General features: G+C 31.6%; 1 protein-coding gene across 1 annotated transcript; it reads right to left on the minus strand.

Moving 5' to 3' along the window:
* Positions 1–1,205: 1,205 nt before the first annotated feature.
* On the minus strand, positions 1,206–10,270 carry LOC139886462 (protein transport protein SEC16B homolog). Its single transcript, XM_071870284.1, has 13 exons — positions 8,470–10,270; positions 7,664–7,963; positions 7,360–7,485; positions 7,117–7,239; positions 6,656–6,826; positions 5,781–5,912; positions 4,963–5,097; positions 4,373–4,500; positions 3,914–4,022; positions 3,531–3,839; positions 3,157–3,303; positions 2,612–2,907; positions 1,206–1,918 (listed from the first exon to the last, which is right to left on the minus strand). Exons 1-13 carry the CDS (start codon positions 10,252–10,254, stop codon positions 1,423–1,425), a joined length of 4,257 nt encoding a protein of 1,418 aa, XP_071726385.1. The 5' UTR covers positions 10,255–10,270; the 3' UTR covers positions 1,206–1,422.
* Between the last annotated feature and the right edge of the window lie 16,088 nt (positions 10,271–26,358).

Raw genomic sequence — 26,358 nt, forward strand, 5'->3', positions numbered from 1 at the left:
TCATTTTAGCAATATAAAAGAAATTATAGATATAACTATAAATAAATAATGGCTTAGGTTAGAATGATATAATTATAATATAAATTTCAATAATTTAAAATAACCAATAATATATTCTATCATCAAGATTACTACATTTATCAAATAGATGCATTATTTAGTTATAAAGTACAACTTACTAATAGATTATTTATGGTAATTTATGGTGAAGGAAGTAATTTGGATAGTAGAAAAATCAACTTCTACTTATACATCATGTTATTTTTTATGATCTTCCATCTCTCAAGTTCTAAATAATGCATGAGCTCATAGAATAATGTATTAACCAAAACGTTCATTTTCAAACAAACTATAACGATACGGCCTCAAATAAACTTATTTATTAAAATGTCCTTGCAAGTCGCAAAGTTTTGCAAGGTGACCTTGTGACTTTTCAACTACCGATTTATCAGCCATGACCGATGAATTACATGTCGCAACCTAAAATGTATATGTTATTGGCCAATTCCAGTCAAACCGACCTTACGACTTGTGAATGACCTACGCAAGTCACAAGGTACACGAGGTCATGTCCTTGAGACTTGTGAATTGTGACATATTTTTTTTTGGCAAAAGTTAACGAAATTATAAATAAATACGGAGAACGTTTTCAAATCGAAAACGTCTTTAATTAACAAAAGATACAAGAGATAATTCAGATTAGGTACCTAGAACCGGCGAATATACGCACTATCTATATCGTGCCTCATGTTGACTATACCATAACAAAAACCGAGACAAGTTGGGACAAGAACTAACTAGAAAGAACCCAACATGCTATGCATACTGACAAGAAACAAATCTCAAAACCGAATACATACTACGAAACACGATAGTGAGAACTCTAAGCTCAAAATACCTTTAATAAATACGTTGAATTCTTCTATCATATCAATGCGCCCTAAACTAATTTTTTCTTCCTCTTTCTTGATTATTATTTTTAAACGGCACATAAGAGATCTCACAATTGTGACTTGTGCTTGCGACTTGTAATAATGATATAACTATAATAATAGTAATTAGTAATATTATAATATAAAACATTTACATAACTATGGTATTATATTATACAGTATATTATAATATTATATTATTAATTATTATTATATTATATATTATATTATATATTATATTATATATTATATTATAATATAATACATGATACATGATACATAACTAAAAAGACATACAAAAATTTCAGTAACCATTTCTTCTATTTTGGCAAAACACTATTTTTGCCAAACCACAACTCTTTACAATTCAACAGAATCTATCTCCCAAACAACTAACCTCAATTGCCTTCCATTATACAAGGTATTTGTAATATGAAAATTATAAGAGGAAAAAAAAAAAAAAAAAAGAGGCAGAACTTTCTTGTTTGCTTTAAAGTTCGACTTCTTGGAGATCGTCACTCGACGAGTGTGCCAAACTAGTCTGGTTCGGCATAAACGTACCAGTATATCCTCCAAACGGTTTAAACTCATTGTTACTAGAAACTGAAATATCTTGATGGGCACTTCCACTCCAGGAAAGTGTTCTTCGTGACATTGTCTGATTAGTTAATGATGATGACGTGGATGTTGATGTTCCCCCTCTTGACATATCATCCATGGATGGATATTTTGGCATACCAGCCGATAATGGGCTAGCAGAATAAGAGAACGAGGAAGTTTGATCATTGGATGAGGTACTTGGTTGCAAGTTATTAGGAACAGTATCCGCTAATTGTTCTGCTTCAGGAACAGCTGTAGGGGCAGCTGTGGGAACAAAAAACTTCGGGTTGCCGCTTGTTTTAGGTGGTTGGATGGTAGGGACCGCAGGTGACTGGAATAATTTGGTCGGCGTTCCTCCACCTCCTTGGTTGAACGTATCAACATATCTGTCAAAAAGACGTCAACGTAACTCAGGGTTTATATATGGGGAACAACAGCAGAAGCACAATTCATTTCACATATATATACTAATCATCATGGGGATTTTACTGTGTACGGGAGTATTTTCCTCTTTTCCCGGCTGCTGACGCCAGCATGACGTTATAATTTTCCTTTTTTTGTTATTCCAGTTGATGACGTCATAGGTAAAAAACAATCTATTTTTTTTCAGTTTCTTTTTTGGGCTTCTCTTTTTCAGGCCTTCTTTACTATTGCCCAACGAAGTGGGTCATGTTATACTACATCCTCCGTCCCATATTCCACTATCCCATTTTGGGTGTCACAAATTGATAGTTCATAGTTCAGTTCCATAAATAGACAAGTATAATAAGGTAAAGTTCTTTAATACCTTTAACGTTTGCATATAAGACAAAAAGATAGAGAAAAAGTAAGGTATATAACTGTAAAGTAAAGAAAAAGTACACTGTAACGAAGAGATTTCATAAAATGTGTGTTGTTTGTTTATGGACTATTAATATGGGACGGAGGGAGTAGTTAAAACACTATTTCATACTACACGTTATATTATAGACATCTTTTCAGATTATTTAGTAGCATATGGTCAAATCCAAACTGCACACTTAAAACACACACATGCTATTTTATACTGACCAAATAACATAAGGGATAATGAGTTATACCTAGCTCGAACACCCGTTCTCCCACGTGCAGAAAATTGGTTTGACGTGGCGGGGATTGGTGGAATTCCTGAACCATGACTCGGGGGAGTTGGGCTAGTGAATTCTGAGCTCCCACTGCTGATTGATTCAGTTCTTAAAGCTGATTTTAAGCTATAATCTGGTGACCCATTTTGGAAGGTTGCCATTGTTGGGGGCGGAGCCAGGGCTGCTTCCTCTGCTGGAGGATCTACACCTTCTTCCACCCATCTCTTTAGTTTCTCATCGTAATAGAATTTATTCTGATCGCCCAACTTCGCCTGCATAAATGTGAAATTAATTATATAAACATAAAATAAAATCAAGATAACCACCATATTAAGCAGGATGTATGATTAGATATTCAGAGGTAGAGATGACCATCCATTTTTTTTGTGGGTTATGTTGTATCTTTAACGGGTCAAAGGAGTTAAGCTAACTAAATCAAATAAATAAACCCGTTTTCCGACCCAAAACTGACCTCAATTGACCTGCTCATAATTAAATCTGTATGAAAAAGAGAATGGTACCTGTTTGTCCTGCCGAGGCTTTAAAACCATGCCCACCGTCTTTTGAAATAGCCCGGAGCCAAAACTGAACCGACTGAACCTTGAAGTATTCCCTGGAGTTTTACTTTGTGAACCCGCAGAGTTTTCCTTTGATGTTACATCGTGGTCCTACATCAAGTTTCCACAATAAATATCACATAATGAAAAGTACAATGAGTTGTGTTGCAGCTCATATGAAACCTAGTATCACTATAAGTCCTCGATAATCAAATAACTACAAGTACATTCTACTAAGATTACAATAATAAAATAATCAGTTCCAAAAGAAAATCCAAAAAATCCTTATTTAGATAATCCTAAATAAAGAGTGAGATGAACATGAATGTTATGACAACCTGCATGGGAGATCGGCCAAAATTAGGTTCTGAAGCACTTCGGTTATTAATCATCATTTTGTTGCTTCCATCACCCTGATTAATGGGTTCCATAGATGCAGATGGCATTAACGATGACATTGCCATTGTTGATTGACTAGTTAATACCTTTGGTGGTTGGTGATGATAGTCGTTTGGGACGAAACTGACACCAGATGTAGAAGGAACAGGTGGTGGTAAACCGCCAACAACACGATGTGCAGTGCTGTCAAAAAGGTTCAGCAATTTACCAACTATTTTACCAGGTGCCAAATTTGCAGAGAAGCCACCCTAAGATAAAAAGAAAGAGTGATAAGGACAACAGAGTAATTTAACATTAGAGAGATTAGAAATAAAAGAAATACCTGTTGGTGAGTTTTAATTCTATCCTCCAAGGATATAGCCAATTGCCTCCATGTTTCTACCTCAGGGATACGTCCAGTTTTTAATGATTTTGTTACCGCTTGACAGTACCTGAAATAAGATGACATTGATTCAATGAAAAAACGCATAAGGAAAGAAAGTTTATGAACTAAGGAAGCACTATAATTTCTAAAGATGGCAATAAAGAATGGATACTTTTAAGTTATGTTCTATCTTAAAATAAGTCAAACGAGTAGATTACAAAAATAAACTACTAGCTTGAAAGGTCAAACGGAAAAAAGTTGCCCATAGTATAGTTTTTAAGGTTAACCTCCCAAATCACTTGGTTAACTTTTATTGACTAAAGAAGGCTTAAAACTTTGAACAAAAGTATTTTAGGTCAGCCCGCCAAGCCTGCCCATTTTGCCATCTCTAAAAGCTTCCTATACAGTTACACGTACTTCAGTGAGTCTGAAACTCTTCCCACTTCAGCCAACATGTGAGCGTATACAAGTTTATATGGTTGAAATGGTAGCAAGGTGAACTGTGAGTTTCCAAGCATCTTTGAATATTCATAAACCTCTGTCCTCTGTTTGAATTCACAATTACAAGGTTTTGTTATTTTGACCAACAAGTAAAGGATATATTATATCTGATTATAAAAATACACATTAAATCTTTGAAAGGTTGAACAATATAAAAATTAACTTTGCGGCAGTTTGCAAGGCTACTAGTTGAGTGTTAAATGATTGAACAATAGTTTTTTCCTCTTTACTAACAAAGGAATATTAACCAAAGATAAGAAAGATATAGCATTTTCTTTTATGGGTTGTCCAAACAAGATGCAACATTTTTGTTTTTGAAAAGTTTTCAACCCCACTCAGCATTTACATCATAACAAATAATTAATTGATACATGTGTCTTTGATTCCGGTCTAATTTTTTTTTTTTACCGTATCTCGTTTATTAATGAGCATTATAATCATTTAGGCAATATTGGATCATCAAACATTTAATTGTATTAGAGTAGTAAGAGGAAATAAGTTGAGACCTGTATAGCTTCTGGGGAAGCATATGTTCGTGGATGATTCCAATGGTCGGCACCAATGAGACACAACCTAGCAGTGTCAGAATATTGCTCAAAGTTTGCATCTGCCACGAAGTAGCATATATGTGCTGCAATTATCTGAATAAATAAACAATGTTACCAAAAACGAAATTATATATCAAGATCATGAAAGGTGAAAGATTTTCTGATAATATGACATGCTTGTAAAAGTCCACCGACTAGTCTTCGGGATTTTGAAGTGCTCCGAATAGTTTCCAACTTGGCTGACTTATTCAGTCAAAGTTGTCATGTCCAATTTGGTAGGTCAAAGTCAGGATTTTTAGGTCAAAGTCAGATTTGTTCGGTCAAAGTAGTCTCGACTAGTGAATTCTACAAGCTTGGCATTGCCCAGATTGTAGCAAAATGAGCTGACTATAGGTCAACAGTCAAAATGAGTAACCTTTTTTTGGTAAGTTCTCCAAAAGTATGAAAAGCTGGAGGACTTTGTACCATCCATTCCGGTGTGGTTGGATTCTGTTCAACAGCCCAAGGACTGGACATCTAGGGGTAAAGCACTGTTTCGGTGCGGGCCGCGAGAGCGGTACCAAATCGAGGCAAACTCTGAATACTAGATATGCCCTCAAAAGGGGTCAAGGTCGGCCAGTGAGACGATGGGGGATAAGTCCGGGTAAGGAGGGGAGGGTCAACCAGCAAAAACTTTTTACGGAGTAATATTATTTCCGTAAATAGATATTATTAAGGTTATATGTATATATACATACTACATCTAGCTTAAACTGATCATAATACCAGGTACTTACATTACTCCTTTCCTTCCACAAACAATCTCCGAGATGAATAAGCACTAATTCATCATCTTTTGTACGGTTGGCAGTGATCATTGCCAGATTATCCTCCCAATCATCAAGCATACCATTGGCACTAATTTGAGCCTAATGCAAAGAAACAATTAACACGTCAAGAGGAAATTAAAACATGCTATATTCACAATTAAGCGTGAGCAGATTCTTGGTGAACTGTCTGCCAGTAATGTTCAATCTAGCAGTGGCAAAATGTCAAAACAGGTTCATGTCAAAGCAAGCCACTTCTAATGAGGAACCAAACGAACAGAGTTTGTGTTGTGCCGACCCGTCAATACCATTTTTAGCCATCTTTTATCACAAGATAAAAGATGTGCTGAACCATTACAAGATAGCCCAGTGGTTGGGAGTTCCTTGAAAGAGGGCAAGAGGTTTCAGGTTCGAATCAGGTTCGAATCCTGCCTAGGACGAATAATTTGTGGCATCAAGGGAAGGGTTGAAAACTGGGAGTAATCATGTTGGGTTACGTACATCAGAGTATGGGTCGGATCACTCGGTGGCCCGAACAGGGAAAAACCTTCTACCTTTCTACCTTTTTTTATCAGTTCAACTTTAATATTTATATTTATATGTATTATATAATGAACAAAATATCATTGAAACAATAATCCAAATCAATTAGAAGATTTTGAACATTTGAAAAACTCTTCTAGTCACTTTTATACCAAATCTACCTGCTTCAAATATTGGAGGCGAAATAAAACCTAGGCCCGCCCAATTCAGATAATTGGATCAGAACCGCCACCTCTAGTTGAATAACAAAAGGGGTTACGAAAGCAACATAGGTAAATAATTAGCAGAACTTGTGACATTACATGTGCAGGCTGTTGGGATATATTTACAGAACCGGAGATGCCACCACCTGGCGCAGCAACAGCAGAAAACACATCTGCAGGTTGACCAGCAATAAGCAGGCATAATGTCCGTAAAGGTGATCCTGGTACTAACTGACGAAGAGCCATTTTCTTCACCGTATCCACATAAAACTGCAACAGAGAACAACCACAAAGAATAAATATATACGAATTTGATCACAAATATTTTATATAGTTCAACATAAAATTTTGGCCTAGCAGTAACTAGGTAGCTCATCAACCAAGAGGTTGAAGATTAAAGTCTCAAATGAGACAAAGTGAATCAAGAAAGTGTATAATTGGTGTGCGGGTCTTTGCTGTTGAGAGAGAGAGAGAGAGAGAGAGAGAGAGAGAGAGAGAGAGAGAGAGAGAGAGAGAGAGGAAAAAAAAAGAAGATAAAAAAAAAAGATAAATAGAGAGACCTGATCACCAAGTTGTGCTGCAAGAACAAGTGCTGGGCCCCACAATTGACCATCTTGTGCACGAAGAAGAGCATCTTCCTTTCTGCCAGAAACAAGCAGTGTTTGGACTTCAGCAGCAGTTTCCTAAGTCATAACACTTACATTATACATTATACATTGCCATTGAAAGAAAGATAAATTTTCTTATGTACAGAGAATTTTGTGAATTTTAAATAGGGGGAACAACTATAGGATGATAAATACCCGGGTCTGTTTTTCAGAAGGTAATTCTTGCAAGCACTGGACAAAAGAGCCATAATTATTGTACTCTGAACTGTTCTTCACGGATGCAAATAGTCTAGCAACAGCAACTTCCGGGACATCGTTTTCCTAGTCAAAATACCAATTTTACATTCCATTGTATGATATTCATGACAGTCAATTGGAAGCTTTACATACTCCATTCTTAGTAAACATTTTCTTTTTCATTTAACAACTTTGTAACCTTTAGACTTTCTTATACCGAGACACATATAATACTTGAAAGATAAACAGGCTTTTCTTATACCTTTACGGTTGGGTCTGACCCAAAAGGAGATCTCAGTTTTCCATAGTGTTGCGAAGCTATTTTTAGCAAGGAAAGGAGCAATCTTACAACTTCACCTTGCTTGTAATCTAAATCAGCAGTTTCTGTGAGTTTGATTCTCTCATCCATCCATCTGTTTAATTCTTTAACGCCAGCATTCCCACTGGATAGTGGACCGGGAAATGACTGTTGGCAAAGAGTTTGAATATAGTCATGTGCATGTGCGTCTCCGGTGACAAATTCAGAAAGGTTAAGAACTGAAACTGACCCAGAATTTGATACCTTCAACAAGACAAACAAATAACACATGGTAAATAAGCGTTAGGTAATAGATAAATATATTATGAACTCAGACATATAAATTGATAACTAGAGGCGGCAAGATGAGCAGACTGGGCGACGGGGTTAAATGGGTTTGGGTTGATACAGGTCCTCTTTTGGTACAGGTCAAAATGGTGGGTGAGGTGAGGTTGACCACTACCACTTTAATCTCCATTGTTATAAGAAACTGTATATAGCTAATTGGTTAATTACAACATTAACTATAACAATAGAAACGATATTATAGTGCTAGTAATCTAAGAGGTTTTATCATAAAACAACTTAAGAAGTTGATACGCTGAGAAAAGACTGTAGACCACTTTTTACCTCTTAAACCACATTGGCTTGTTCCTTTTTTAGCCAAACTTTTAATTTCTCTTGATTATGATAAACATACCCCAAAACCAACTATTTTTAAGTAAACGGGTTGAAATTGCCACCACAAAGATAATAAATAACAAGCTAACCTGGCCTCCATAGGATGCATTCATGACATTGGTACTATCTTTCATCACAATCAGCTTCCCACCAAAACCAAAGGTAACTAATGCATGTGGTGGGCGGCCAGCAGATGACTTTCCTGCCCTAGAACCATAAGATACTTGATGACCACTCTGAACCGGTTGCTGCGAATAGCCCAACTGGTTCTGGTTTCCATAACCCATAACGGCATTCATCTTCTCACTGTGCTCCAATGGCTGACTAAAAGGAACAAACGTTTGAGAGCCGGAAACAGCAGGGAATCCATTATTTACCTGAGTAGCTTTGTTAAAAGAAGAAGTTGTTGTTCCCCCATAATCATAAATATGTTGTTGATTAGCATGGTTATCTACATGAATCTTATTGTTATAGTGGTTAGCCACTTGCTGGTTGTTTCTCACATCAGCTGCCGGCACACTATTAGCAACGTAATTAGGCTGCCAAGTAGTTGAACTCTGTTGCTCAGCATTATTAAAAGAACCATTCCAGTTATAATCCTGGGACTTCTCAAACTCACCCTGCCCACCGTAAGTTTTCTGGTCGTTTGCATAATAAGTACTACTAGATCCAAACCCATTTTGATTAACTTGTCCCTGAGCAACAACAGTCGATTGTGAATTATAATCATCCAAAGAACGCCATTCTTGGACATTCATATCATAATACCAACCAGGGTATTGGGGGTCAAAAACCATATGTGAGGGATAAACCTTATTATTATTATCATCTTGTGAGCCCAACTTCGAGTTTGATGAACTCTCACTAGTTTGAGAAACCGAATTCCAGTTTGTGATACTTTCAGTTGTGCCCGTTTGTGCTACAGCTCCCGAAATAGACTGGACAGATTGCTGCAAGTAAGAAATCTCTGATTTATCATTATAGCCGGTCCACTCAGAAGAAACATAAGTACTACTAGCCTCTTGTGCATGACTTGTAGCATTTTGAGTTTCATCTACTTGATACCATTGCCCGGTATTTGAATCATATCTCCATCCGGGATAAAGTTCCTCCCAATTTTGACTACTATTCGGATCTTGACCATTCACACTTTGTTCCCCTGCGGTGGCATACACCTGATCCCCTTGAAGTTGCTGGTAGAAATCATTAACATTTTCTTCTCCCCCTACAGCTGTATAAGCCTGATCTGTTTGAAATGTCTGCAAATGATCATCAACATTCTTCACCTGCAAGGAACTCTTGACGACACTGTTTAATTCACTGCTAACTAAATTATCCTCTTTCCCTATCTGGTCAATCGAACCGTTTCCAAATTCAGTAAAGAAATCGGGATATGATCCAAACGCACCACGACCATTTGTGACGGAATCAGAAGCAAAAGCACTCCATTGCACCTCTTTAACACCAGCAGTACCTCCAGATCCATGATTCTGATTTGGATTCTCACTTTCAGTACTATCCAATAACTCCTCCAACTGAAGATTACCATTATCAAGTCCTTCATTCACATTATCAAATGCAAACGAATTCGAATACACTAAATGACTCGATTCTACATTCGTACTATTCACAGGCTCATCTTTCAAGTCATTAGTAACTAAAGGAGATAAATCTTCAATTCCAGTTCCTGAATCACTAATACTTAAATTAGCAAAAGCTTTAGCTTCATCTGAGTCATTATCATCATTAACAACAGCATTATTCTCCTTAACTGAAGTTAATGTAGACACCTTATAATCATCATCATCATCAACTAATTTATCAAAAAAATCTTCATCAGTATCCTCCACCATAAACGAAGGATTTGAAGCCATCAAAAAAACCCTAACCTAAAAAAAAATAAATCAATTGAATCCAAAAACTCAGCAAAATTCAACCTAATTACGTTACAGATCCGATACAAAAACTGCCGAATCCAAAGATCTGTATATAGATGGATACACAATTTTACCGATCCAGCAGCAACTGAAATCAAAATTGATTGGAGCAAAATTATACCTTTTATTCAACACTGTCAGCTCATAAGATTGATGGTGATCAAGATCGATTACCTAAATAAACAGAGCATTATTCACTTAATTTAGGGATCAATATGACAATATGAGGAAATCCAGATATACGTATATAGAATATAGAATCTATATGTATAGGTATAGAGAGATAAATGAGGAAGAGGGAGAGTAATGTTGTCTAGTATAGACAAGCCCTTGATTTTGCATCGGATGACTCAACAACCCAAATTACAGCAGGAATAAATTACAGCAGGAATCTATCTTTGTTCTATTAAATAACAGAAATAGTCATCTAATTTACATTTATTTACATATTAACTAATAGACAAAAGTTATTATGGACATTTTTGACTTTTCACTTTTTTTTTAAAATTTTAACTAAATTTCATTTCACCAACCACGCCCCCACATTTTTTTGAAAAATTCAAATCGACCCCCAAACAGGGGTAAAATGTTAATTAACCATTTTCATAAAAAATCTCAAATAAACTCCACCCAAATATTCAACGGGTCATATCTTCTCGCTCGCAACGAGTTAAATTTTTCCGACACCATCGTTAAACTCGAAATAATTTTAGGAACACAATGTCACTAGTTATACACAAAACGGACGTTTTTTAAAAAACGCTAAATATTTGGGATACTTTTCATACACGTTGATTTTGCGTTAAATTTTTAAAAGTCGATAATTCCATAGCGAAACGCGGAGATGCACATATATTGTTAATTTAAAATAACATTTAAATTTCTCACGGGTTATACCTTTTAGTTCGACTCGAGTTGCGCTTCAACGAAATCATCGTTAGCCACAAAATAATTTTACTAAACGCAATAAAATACATTGAAAATCGAACCCCCGGCGCGAAGCGAGGGTTCGATAACTAGTTTAGTCTAAATTTGCAAAAGTTAGTCAAAACTGGAGCAGTTTTTTTTTTTTTTTTTTTTTTGTAATATTCTATTATTTCGAGTTTTGAGGGGGAAAAAGTCATTGAGTGGAAATTAATCAAATTATAGCCGGCATAAAAGTCAACTTTAATTGTTTTTTAAATTTTGTTTTAGATTTAGATTTTAGATGTAAAATAAAAAAAAATTACCTTTAAGAAAATTGTCAACGAAAGTGATGCAGATAAGTTATGATAAAGTTTACAAATATTATGCATTTCACCGGTAATAATATGATTTTCTCTATTTTTAGCTCTAAAAGTTACACTTAAAAAAATTTATACTTAACTATTGTGTATTAGATTAGTTTATAGAATGAATAGTTACATGTTACAAGTTTACAAATATTATGCATTTCACCGGTAATAATATGATTTTCTCTATTTTTAGCTCTAAAAGTTACACTTAAAAAAATTTATACTTAACTATTGTGTATTAGATTAGTTTATAGAATGAATAGTTACATGTTACAATTTCTTAATATACTTAAAGAACAAATTTCACAACTTTAATATTTGTAAATTAAAAGTAGTGAGGTAGTTATGTGATGTGGAAGGCATATTCGGTACAATGACAGTGGAAGGTTCCGCACCTAAGCCTCGTTAGACTCATCAGAAGTGCAAGGTGTAAGTGAAGAGAATAGAAGAAATGAATCACACCAACGTTATGGAAGTTCTTGGATAGTGTAAAATAAGAGTAGTATCAAAGGCAACACATTTTGATTTCATAATAAATAATGAAAAATTGCCTATGCATATTTCATGCAGCCAGAAATTAATACAGTTTGAAATTTTTAACATAACTAGTTTCAAATATTGGCGTGAACATTTTTTAGCAAAAGAATTTGAATTAAATTACTCTTTACGTCTCAAAATAATTATCTACCTTACTCATTTAGTTTGTCTTAAAAAAATTGTCCTTTTACTCAAAATAACAATAAAACCCCTTAAATTTTCAATTATATTCTCTCTATTTTTTTTTGGAGAGAATCAATCATAGTATATGACAACTAATTAATATTATAAGCAACTTTTAATCATTAGTTATGATTATGATTGTTAATTAAATAAATGGTAAATAAAATAAGTAATTCATATCTCATAAACCCAATCAAAAGTCAAACATGAAAATCTTTGTATAGGACGGAGGGAAGTAAAATAAATCAAAATTATCTAATTGTGTTACAGTTTAATATAAAAATACAATTCAATTACATTCACCACAACCACCAACCAAACCATTGAAACCGATTGTAACATCAGGCAATACAAACCTATTGAAAATCAACACGTGAGTAACACAATGTCTTTAAAGTCTCAAAATCAACTACGAATTGGTTAAAAATAATAACAATATCAACCACCACAAACCCCCACCAAAACTTCAACATGGATCACTCAAACTACCCCAACAACCCAAAATCTTGGTTGTCATCAGGAGCCTGACTTAGACACCTTACCATCGAACTTCTTATGTGACACCAATTTTCCGAATCGAGACATGTATTGATACGACTTAGGAGACCCTCAAGAATTGGCAACCGAAGAACCCACAATTTTACCTACGACTGTAGACGACCCGAAATTTGATTTAAGAAGAGAAGCCCCGCGGATACCTAAAAACTTAATTGTTTTTGTATGTCCCTTAAAATAAAACATTAATGATTCAGTAGCTTCTTGTTTTCTGATTCCCAAACAATTCTCGGTTGACGTTTTCTTCATATTTTTCATTGTTGCTACTATAACACTTGCTATTTATATGAAGTGTTAAACTGTTACACGCATAAGTTATAGTAGTATATATACTTGTGACCAAATTACCTTTTATCAGAAAATGTAAAGGATATCGATTAGTTGTACATAATATCCATTCCTTATTTTATCATGTATTGTTTTGGAATGTATTTTCCTGTATATATTTTGTGTAATTAGTTTGGCTTGTCCACCAAGATATGTAACACTATATATTGTATCATTTATTCATTAATGAGAATATGATTAATCTTTAATCTATACATGGTATCACGAGCTATCATACCCTAAATATTTTTTCGACTGTAACCCCTGCCCACCTTCTTTATAGTCGAAATCTTCATCTTCATCATCATGTCTTCGCACATTATTCCGAATGACATTGATCTAATGTAAGACCCGATGTGAAGACCCCGGAATTTCTGACTAAATTTAAACTTAATCTTTATATGTTATCGCCACGATAAGCAAAGTCTATAATGTTGAGTCTCGAAAATTTTGAAACTATATTCAATTAGACCTTCGACTGTTACCGTCGATTCACGAACAATTGTTTGTAAAATATATATATATATATATATATATATATATATATATATATATATATATATATATATATAATTATAAATATAAGTACAAGAATAATATTTTGAAGTAATAAAGTATACTTTAAATAACTTGAAATTCAAAATATAAGATGATATTTAGAATAATTAAATTATTATTAAAATAGTTACATATATATAAATCTATAAATATATAGGTCACTATGAATCTATGATTTTATTAGAGAAATATAAAACCTATATTTATTAAACAAATTCAATAAATGACATCACATAATATAATATTACATAAATGGTATTATATTTAATTGCAAGATCGAAATACAATTGTTATATTAATATTATTATCATTTTATCATTTTCAATATTAGAAATTAAATTTATTCAAGTTATCATTTTTGTTAATAATAATAAATTGTAAATATCACTTATTATAAATAGTCTCTTTATTAATAATATTATTATAAAATTATTATTAGTATTATTAAAAGCATTAATATTTATACATGATATAGACCAAAATTCAAGAATTTTATATATATATATATATATATATATATATATATATATATATATACAAATTATTATCAGTAATAATATTATTATTAAATTTAGTTAATATCATTCGATATTGTTATAATCATTATTAATCTAATTATTAATAGTAATATTAATAAATTTATTATTATTAGAATTAGTGATATTATTATCATTATTATTAATTGTATTATTATGTAAATACCTATTATTAGTATTAATATTATTAGTAATACACTTATATAATTGTAGATACATATACATATACATATACATATGTGAAATACAATTATACATATAAAAATACTTATACAGCGTATATTTCTACACACATATACTGAGACGTATTCAGATATACAAAAATTACATATATAAATACGCTTACAAATTAAATACAGGGGTACATACATAAGAATATATAAATTACAGTATTAATAAAAAATGGATATAGATAATATATGTAACTGGTTTCAATCCCTTTCATACTTTAGATAATTTTGAAACGAGTACAAAAATTTGATTCCCAAACAACCACAACCTAACAAAGTCTGTTAGGAATTAGTACACTTTTTTGTTATTTATTATTATTATTTTTTTTCATCTGTTTCCTGTTCGATAATTGACGAACCACTCTCCATATATTTGATTGAATACAGTTGTTAAATATTGCATTACGACTTCCCACTATCATATATCAATTTCAAATAACCATATCAGCCTCTAATTAATCGAATTTAATCAGAAAAAATAATGAAGAACAAAAAGGTACGGTTCTGTTTTTCACTTTATAATTTTATCAGAACAATTTCGTAATAAACTTCAAATTGTGTTAATGTAATTCTGTTAGGAATTTAATACTTAATCTATCTGCAAAAGTTGAAGATCCAATTTTTAGTATTGATTTCTAATTTCGAAGTCAAAAGCATTTTTCTAAAAAGTCAAACGAGTTGTTCATAGAAAAATTTGAATTAGTTTAAGTGTTTCAAGTTAAATTGATGATCCAATTAGTTTCTAATAACTAATTGGAAACCTTTTCGTGTTATAAGTTAAGCCTAAAACTGTTCGAAATTCAAAAATCAACTTTTATTTTTTTTGCTCTACGAACTGCAGTAGCAGTGTTCGTGTATTTTTTTTTTTTTTTTACTTTCATCTGTTGATTGATTCTTATACGCACTTAGATTGATTATGTTACATTTACACTTTTTAAAATCGAATAGATTGATTTGTTGTTGGGTTATTTTGCTTCCTGGCTCGTTTTGAATTTGAAGAAGATGAAGAAATAAGGAAACTGATAGTTCAGTGTTAAGTATAATTAAAAACCATTATATTCGAGAAAAAGAAAGGACAGAAGGATTGTTAGAGTGTGGTGTTGGGTAGCGAGAGGTCTCGGGTTCGAACCCTGCAGAGGTGTATTTTTTTTTGAATTCGTTTTAGAAGGTAGTTTTATAACTTTTATTATTATATTATTATTATTATTAGTATTATTATTATTGTTATTATTGTTAGGTATTATAATTATTATTATTAGTTATCATTGTGATTATTGTTATTATTATTATTATTATTATTATTATTATTATTATTATTATTATTATTATTATTATTATTAATACAATACCAAAATAAATATTATTATTATGACTACTAGGATTATCATTGATATCATTATTATCATTAAAATTATTATTAGTATTAGTATTACCATTATTATCATTATGTATTACTGTTATTAACATGATTACTAATATTATTAATATTAATAAGATTTCTATTATTATTAGTATAAGTATCAGTATTAACAACATCATTATTAGTATGATTATTAATAATGTTATTATTATTATTAGTAGTAAATCATTAGTACTATCAAGAACTATTTTTTTTTTAATATATAAATACTTTGTACATAAAATATACTTATTATATATACTATAATTATATCAATATTTCACATAACTATATATATATCAAACTTATTAATATTATTTATATAAATACTTACAAATAATAAACTATTAATTTTTAAATATAACATTAAACAAGTATGGATATATTAATATAACTATATAAATAATAACCATTTTAAATATAAACACAAATTAACTATATAATATATAAATTAAGATATAATAAATTATTCGATTACAACTATGTATATTAATAAATATACAAATGATATAGGTTCGTGAATCCGAGGTCAACCCTGCATTGTTCAAAGTCGTCATATGTATTTTTACTACAAAATACAGTACTGTGAGTTTCATTTGATCCCTTTTACTCTTTACATTTTTGAGACTGAGAATACATGCAAATGCTTTATTAACTGTTTTACAATATTTATATGCGTGAGTTTCATTTACCTTTTTACCCTTTATATTTTTGGGCTGAGAATACATGCGCATTTTTTATAAATGTTTTACGAAATAGACACAAGTAATCGAAACTACATTATATGGTTGAATTATCGAAATCGAATATGCCCCTTGTTATTAAGTCTGGTAATCTAAGAATTAGGGAACAGACACCCTAATTGACGCGAATTCTAAAGATAGATCTATCGGGCCCAACAAGCCCCATCCAAAGTACCGGATGCTTTAGTACTTCAAAATTTATATCATGTCCGAAGGAGGATCCCGGAATGATGGGGATATTCTTATATGCATATTGTGAATGTCGGTTACCAGGTGTTCAATCCATATGAATGATTATTTTTGTCTCTATGCATGAGACGTATGTTTATGAGAAATGGAAATATGAAATCTTGCGGTCTATTAAAATTATGAAATGATTATTTATGTTAAACTAATGAACTCACCAACCTTTTGGTTGACACTTGAAAGCATGTTTATTCTCAGGTACGAAAGAAATCTTTCGCTGTGCATTTGCTCATATTAGAGATATTACTTGGAGTCATTCATGAAATATTTCAAAAGACATTGCATTCGAGTCATTGAGTTCATCAAGATTATTATTAAGTCAATTATATTTGGATATATTATGAAATGATATGCATGCCTGTCAATTGTCGTTGTAACAAAAGTTTGTCTTTTAAAAACGAATGCAATGTTTGTAAAATGTATCATATAGAGGTCAATTACCTCGCGATGTAATCAACTGTTGTGAATCGTTTATAATCGATATGGACTTCGTCCGGATGAATTAGGATGGGTCCTCACAGTTGGTATCAGAGCAGAGGTCTTAGCGAACCAGGTCTGCATTAGTGTGTCTAACTGATAAGTCGTTAGGAGGCATTAGTGAGTCTGGACTTCGACCGTGTCTGCATGTCATAAGTTTTGCTTATCATTTCTAGTCAGAAATCATTTGCTTATCATCCTTAGTAAAAATTATCTGCTCATTATTCTTAGTCTAGACACATCTTATTGCATTGACTGCATGAATAGTGTATAGACAAAATTCATATCTTAGCGTATCTGTTACTGTAACTTTGCCTGACAACTTCCGTAGATTCCTCCGTAACTTATGGGATTTTAGTATTATATATGCATATATAAATTATGTATTGCAGGGTACTAATCTACATCCTATAATCTATTTCTTATCGAAAATCCTTCATCTGATCGTACTAGATGAATTCCTCAACCAGTTCGAGTCCCTCAGATTTCAATAGCTATTCCGATAGTTATTCCGACAGCTATTCCGATAGGGATTTCGACTCGAACTTCGAAAGCAGTGTAACCGAAATGGAGCAACCAGTCAGCCATCCCTAATTCATCTGATGGGTTCGTAGTCGACTTAATCAATGGAGACGCACAGAAAGCGATCCCTTCCACCAACCGAATTCACCGATTGACGAAAAACCTGAAGCACTTACCGGTGAACCTATTCGAAACACCATTTTCAGCCTCATTTCCAGATTATCTCGAAACGATTATATTCTATCCACAATTCTAAACCTTATTCATTCACTCGTTCTGACCGACAATCGGCCCGGAACCATAGAAGAAGTCAACGAGCTTCACGCTCGAGTAATCAATTTGGAAAATGTAGTGCAAAATGTACCAGCTTCAGCAACATCATCGACACCAACAGTACCATCAGTAACAGCACCAGTACCATCAACAATCCATGCCTCAACATCTCATTCTGTACCTCGAGTATAACCATCGTTCTACGTATCATTCTACATCATATATCTTCATTCGACATGGCGATTATGTAATCTCCAATGTTTTAGAGATTATATATTCTTGTTCTAACGGTAAACCAAATGAGTTTAATATCATAATGACTCATTAAATCCATGATTACATTTGAAGAAAATATATATGTATATATATTTTCATAAAGATTATAATTAAAAATTCTTTCGTACAAACTGTTAATGATGAAAATATTTTAACGGGTAGGTAATACCCGAGGAAATATTTATAATCCACATTAATAAGTTACACTGTACATTCTTTGAATCTGATTCAACGATAATTTACTATCCTACTTACATCCACCGATATACGTATCCGTTCACCAAAGAATAGCTATTTTCATTCAAATTCAATTTCATATTTGGATTTTGACCTATCAGAATCCAACAAGTGGCATAATGAAGAAATAATGGACACAATAAAAATTGATTAGAAACAGACTAATTAACAATATTAAATTTTATTAAGAAACCACGCTAACAAAATCCTAGCTAACTGTTCCTAGCTAACTGTTAATTCCGTATTACATTTTATTTATCGCAATTTAATTATCGCAATTTATTTTATCGCAATTTATATTCTCGCAATTTTATTTATTGTCATTTAATTTCTGTTATTTATTTTACGCACTTTAAATAATCGGGACACGTATACAAGGTTTTGACATATCATATCGACGCATCTATATATATTATTTGAAATCACCATAGACACTCTATATGCAGCAATGATCGAGTTCTCTATACATGGTTGAGGTTGATTCTACAATAATATATATAGTTTGAGTTGTGATCGAGTCTGAGACGTATACGGGTCACGATGCGTATTAATTAATTCGAATATTATATATTAAACTATATATGAATTATTGGACTGTTAATTATGGACTATCGACTGTGGACTAATAAGATTGGACAATTAAAAATGAATTAAAATATTGATTATAACATATGAAACTAAACATCTCTTCAAGTTTGCCACTTGATTTCGTCTTAAACCTCATTTGTATCTTGACGATTACAATATGCATTCAAACGTTTCATGATTCTTGAAAACACCTCAATCGATAGGATGAATCAACCGCACTTCATCTACGGAAGGAAAAATTTATGTATATAGTTATGCACCTGAAAAACTCTCGGCAACTGAGTAAAAGTTTAACACGTAGCCGCGTCAGATCCTTTGGCATTTATTAGCAAAAATAACTTTGCGATCCCTTTTCAAAGTAGCGAATTTTGTCACAGCTCCAGCAAGACAACTTCAACTTTTCGTTCTAAACAACCTTATTATAACCTTGATATATATGCGTGCTCTTTTATTGTTACCGAGGAACCTTTCATATTACCAGCAGACGTACCAGCAACCTCGTTGCTTCTTGGTTAAATCTCTCTGATAAGTCATTATATTTATTCATTGAAACCCTATCATACTCATCCGCATCTTATAACGAGAACTGCCATAACAATTACCGGGAAACAGCAATCAGTACTTTAAGAACTCACAGCATATCTACATCAACAGTTATATGTATGACATTTATCTCTTAGAATTTTGATCTCTCATTCTGAAATTCTAAAAAACACTCAGTCACAAATCAATACTCTGAATGTTGAAAAAGCTGAATGAAGAAGCAGAAACTGTAGATAACCTAAACGACCATAATCATCGAAAGTTTGATGATAAAGAATAGTATGTTGGAAAAGCTCAGAAAAGTTGGAACTGGAAAGCGGATTGAGCTAACCATAATGGAAACCAAGGAGAAATACAAGTAACATACCCTAAATTCATAGAACTCAGATAAATCTAGATCCGTTGAAATCTTTAGAGAATATCTTGCTCCGAAGTCATGTTAAAATCTTACGGAAAATCTTTCTCCATCAACCATCGAACTTAGAAATTCCAAAATATCATCATCAATATCTTCGATATTTCTGAGGATATTTTCATAAATATTCTCGTCCGAAATTATATACCTCTTCGTGTTTCCTGTGTATCATTATATTGGAAACATTCAATAGAAAATTTAGTACCGGAAAGCGGATTATGTGAAACTATGAAGGAAGCCGTGGACAAATCACAAAGAATAAGTTTGACTTCAAAGAATCCAAATGATTCTGTTTCTGATGAAATCTTTAGCGAATATCTTGCTTCCGAATCTAAACCCTTACGAATAAATATTCTTCATCATCCATCGATATTAGAAATTCCAAGATATTATCGTATCTTTCATTATAAATATCCTCCATATTTCTGAAGATATTTTCATAACTAATCTTAGCTGAAATCATTAATCTATTCGTGCTATCAGTGTTACATCATATAGAAACTGTTAGTTTCTATATTCTGTAAACTTTCGAGCTTAAAATAGGAATGTTTTTGAAGTAGTGTTGGGAACTGATGCATGAGTTAGTATAATATAATGACACTTGATCAACGTGATTATATTACAGTAAGTCATGCTGAGTTTCTAATGAAACATGATGATTCACAGACTCTAACGTCATCATGTGCCATGTTACATAACTCTTTCATTCTGCTTAACTTCTGAACATATCAAGAAAATATATTCTTGATAGTTCTATTCTCAGTGATTCAGGTAATTTGACAAAACAAATCGTGCTATTATCTTTCTTTTCTACTTTGTATATTATGATAATTATAAACTCCATACCTATGAATTATGGACCGTTACTTGCGAAAAGTAAACAAAAACATGAAGCTCTGAAATAGAAATGGGGTATAAATCGCAGCAAATAAGAGAGCGCATTAATTGTGGATGACAATAATTATAGGATACAGAAGCAGGGACATTGAAATATAAGGGAAGATATAAAACCCAATAACAACACATAAGTTACAAACCATGGATATTAATACGAATAGCAATATAAAGACACGGTATAATTAAGAATAGTATCCCCCCAAGGCAATAGTAGAAGTAAACAGATTTTCTGGTGGAAGATTGAAAAGAAGGATGACAGATACATAGATAGGAAAATATCAAGAATCAGAACTGGATGGAGCATTTCCACAACATTTTAGAAGTAGGAATAGAGGAAGAAAGCATAGGAATGGTGAAAGTAATGGAACGGAAGAAGTTCATTTATAGTGAAAATACCAGACAAAGAAATCAAGGCAGATTTCCGCATTAATTATAGAGATCTTAATTTCCTTACTCGCCGGAGAATCAAATCTCTCAGATTTCGAAGATTTTCTTTAAATCCCTTGAATTCCGGAATTCAACCAAGACAACGTCAAAAAGTTAAAATGAAACATCATTTATTCATTTCACTCTTTTGTGATAGCTTCATTCGTGCTCTTCGAATAATCGAATTATTTTTATCCATATTACTCAATAATGATAAAACTCAATTTATCAACTCATATTCGTCATTAAAACATTTTTATTGTTAGCCATAACCACCTCACTCAAATTTCGGGACGAAATTTCTTTAACGGGTAGGTACTGTGACGACCCGGGAATTTTCGACTAAATTTAAACTTAATCTTTATATGTTATCGACACGATAAGCAAAGTCTATAATGTTGAGTCTCGAAAATTTTGAAACTATATTCAATTAGACCTTCGACTGTTACCGTCGATTCACGAACAATTGTTTGTAAAATAAATATGTATATATAATTATAAATATAAGTACAAGAATAATATTTTGAAGTAATAAAGTATACTTTAAATAACTTGAAATTCAAAATATAAGATGATACTTAGAATAATTAAATTATTATTAAAATAGTTACATATATATAAATCTATAAATATATAGGTCACCGTGAATCTATGATTTTATTAAAGAAATATAAAACCTATATTTATTAAACAAATTCAATAAATGACATCACATAATATAATATTACATAAATGGTATTATATTTAATTGCAAGATCGAAATACAATTGTTATATTAATATTATTATCATTTTATCATTTTCAATATTAGAAATTAAATTTATTCAAGTTATCATTTTTGTTAATAATAATAAATTGTAAATATCACTTATTATAAATAGTCTCTTTATTAATAATATTATTATAAAATTATTATTAGTATTATTAAAAGCATTAATATTTATACATGATATAGACCAAAATTCAAGAATTTGATATATATATATATATATATATATATATATATATATATATATATATATATATATATATATATATATATATATATATATATATATATATATATATATATATAAACAAGATATATAAATACAAATTATTATCAGTAATAATATTATTATTAAATTTAGTTAATATCATTCGATATTGTTATAATCATTATTAATCTAATTATTAATAGTAATATTAATAAATTTATTATTATTAGAATTAGTGATATTATTATCATTATTATTAATTGTATTATTATGTAAATACCTATTATTAGTATTAATATCATTAGTAATACACTTATATAATTGCAGATACATATACATATACATATGTGAAATACAATTATACATATAAAAATACTTATACAGCGTATATTTCTACACACATATACTGAGACGTATTCAGATATACAAAAATTACATATACAAATACGTTTACAAATTAAATACAGGGGTACATACATAAGAATATATAAATTACAGTATTAATAAAAAATAGATATAGATAATATATGTAACTAGTTTCAATCCCTTTCATACTTTAGATAATTTTGAAACCAGTACAAAAATTTGATTCCCAAACAACCACAACCTAACAAAGTCTGTTAGGAATTAGTACACTTTTTTGTTATTTATTATTTTTTTTTTCATCTGTTTCCTGTTCGATAATTGACGAACCACTCTCCATATATTTGATTGAATACAGTTGTTAAATATTGCATTACGACTTCCCACTATCATATATCAATTTCAAATAACCATATCAGCCTCTAATTAATCGAATTTAATCAGAAAAAAAAATGAAGAACAAAAAGGTACGGTTCTGTTTTTCACTTCATAATTTTATCAGAACAATTTCGTAATAAACTTCAAATTGTGTTAATGTAATTTTGTTAGGAATTTAATACTTAATCTATCTGCAAAAGTTGAAGATCCAATTTTTAGTATTGATTTCTAATTTCGAAGTCAAAAGCATTTTTCTAAAAAGTCAAACGAGTTGTTCATAGAAAAATTTGAATTAGTTTAAGTGTTTCAAGTTAAATTGATGATCCAATTAGTTTCTAATAACTAATTGGAAACCTTTTCGTGTTATAAGTTAAGCCTAAAACTGTTCGAAATTCAAAAATCAACTTTTATTTTTTTTTTGCTCTACGAACTGCAGTAGCAGTGTTCGTGTATTTTTTTTTTTACTTTCATGTGTTGATTGATTCTTATACGCACTTGGATTGATTCTGTTACATTTACACTTTTTAAAATTGAACAGATTGATTTGTTGTTGGGTTATTTTGCTTCCTGACTCGTTTTGAATTTGAAGAAGATGAAGAAATAAGGAAACCGATAGTTCAGTGTTAAGTATAATTAAAAACCATTATATTCGAGAAAAAGAAAGGACAGAAGGATGGTTAGAGTGTGGTGTTGGGTAGCGAGAGGTCCCGGGTTCGAACCCTGCAGAGGAGTATTTTTTTTTGAATTCGTTTTAGAAGGTAGTTTTATAACTTTTATTATTATTATTATTATTATTATTATTATTATTATTATTATTATTATTATTATTATTATTATTATTATTAGTATTATTATTATTATTGTTATTATTGTTAGGTATTATAATTATTATTATTAGTTATCATTGCGATTATTGTTATTATTATTATTATTATTATTATTATTATTATTATTATTAATACAATATCAAAATAAATATTATTATTATGACTACTAGGATTATCATTGATATCATTATTATCATTAAAATTATTATTAGTATTAGTATTACCATTATTATTGTAGCGACCCGACAAAATCGTCATTTGACGGCGCCGCTAACTTAGGTCCTGTTACGTGGTCGTAGTCCATATATGAGACTCGTTTGACCAAAATTATGTCGCATTCATTTGAAATGTACAAAACTTACAAAGTTTAGTTTACCAAACGGTTCGACAACAAGTTTAAGTTTACAAAAGTTGTAAAGTATAAATGAAATAACTTGCGACATAATATAAGTTGAAAGTCACGGTTTGCTATAAATAGCGTAAGTATGTAAACAACATGTTTGAATCCAAAGGTGCTATCACTAGCGTATGCATGTATGTATGCTTGACCCCAAGTAAGTATGAGTGTACGCGGAAGCATGTATCAAATAGCCATGTATGAACCTGAGAAACATATAGAAAACTGTCAACGAAAAACGTTGGTGAAATCATAGGTGTTTTAGTAAACGTTGTATTTGAACCACAAGATTTAATATAAGATGATTATCAAAATCATTTGCATTCCAAAAGTTGTTATTTGTATCCCGGGCACCCAATTATCAAACTTAACTGTTTTGCACCCTTTGCGTAGTGTTAGAACATACACTAGACCCGAAAATATATTTCATCCGCTAACGGTAGCGAACCGTCCGAATGAGGCTCGTCAAGCCCATGTGATCACATAATATAAGTTCTCGTTTACACCCTGCAAGTGTAACTAATGATAATTGAATTGAGGCTTTTTGTTCAAACCCGCACGTGGAATGTTCATTTCCGTACTTGTGTTCAAAGTGTAAAAGTATGTAGTATAAAACCGTATATGTTTCTCATCCCATGATTTAAAAGTATAAAAGTTGTTGAAAGATGGGACTATGATCTCACCTCGAGTGCACGAGTATAAATGTACTTCACAAAGTAAACGTGTGCATGAATGTTGCTTAGCCTTGACCTAAACAAGTAAGTTGTATCAATTAACCGGTTACGACACAAGGTCGGGCGAAATGTGTTCAATTAGTCCTATGGCTCATTACGACTCGATTATATAGCATGTGAATCACGTTGTCAAGTTTCATGCAAGAATCAAGTATAAAATAAGATTAGAACGATTGTATAAGTGTTTTGTTAAGTTTGACTAATAGTCAAACTCGGTCAAAGTCAACGAAAAAGTCAACGGGGTCGGGTCGGGTCCCGAACTATTTTTCTGAGGTTTTTATTCATATATAAGCATGTTAGAACAAGTTACATGTGAATCGGAGGTGCGTAGCATAGCAAACATTTTTCGAAATTTGACAAAGTAGGTCAGAACCCAAACACGGCTATTGCCGCGCCGCGGCCAGAGGTGTCGCGCCGCGACATTAGGCGTGGCCTGGTACCTGGTCAGTTTCAAAAGTTCAAGTCTTGATCCAAAATTCAATTTAGCACAAAACGCAAACCGTAAACACTTAGAATACGCATCTTATATCATTGGAAAGCTCTTTTGACAAGGAATACAATTAACTACCTTTCACCAAGCAAAAACATCAATTACAATAACCGAAAACTCGTCAATTGATCAAGAAAGGTTTATTTTCAAAGTTTCAAGTTCGTAAAACGTATTTTATGATTCGGGAATCCAATTTACACATACGATATGCCGCTTCGAAGGTAATTAAGCATACATTGCATCTAAACACTTACTAACAACATTAACAAGCATTCAACGCATCAAAAGTTCATTTCAAAGTCTATCAAACCCTAACCAAAATTCACAAAAATCAATAATCATGTGTTTTAAGTTTTCTTAATCAACCTACGCATCAAAACGAAGCTAGTGATACTAGTAACACAATTAAAACATGAACTTTAATAATCAAACAACATTTAATCTTCCAAAATGCAAGATTAAGCAAACCCATTTCAAATGTTCAAACTAGTTACTCAAAACAACAAATCGAGCAAACAAAATATATATTCATGTTACACACGAGCCATAGACACTAACTAACACCATTTCAAGTATAAAAACACGAATTTAGAGAAAATCTAGAGTTTTAGAAATGTTACCCAAACTTGATGA

The sequence above is a fragment of the Rutidosis leptorrhynchoides genome, chromosome 1, assembly GCF_046630445.1.
Source record: "Rutidosis leptorrhynchoides isolate AG116_Rl617_1_P2 chromosome 1, CSIRO_AGI_Rlap_v1, whole genome shotgun sequence".
In the NCBI taxonomy this organism is placed as follows: Eukaryota; Viridiplantae; Streptophyta; class Magnoliopsida; order Asterales; family Asteraceae; genus Rutidosis; species Rutidosis leptorrhynchoides.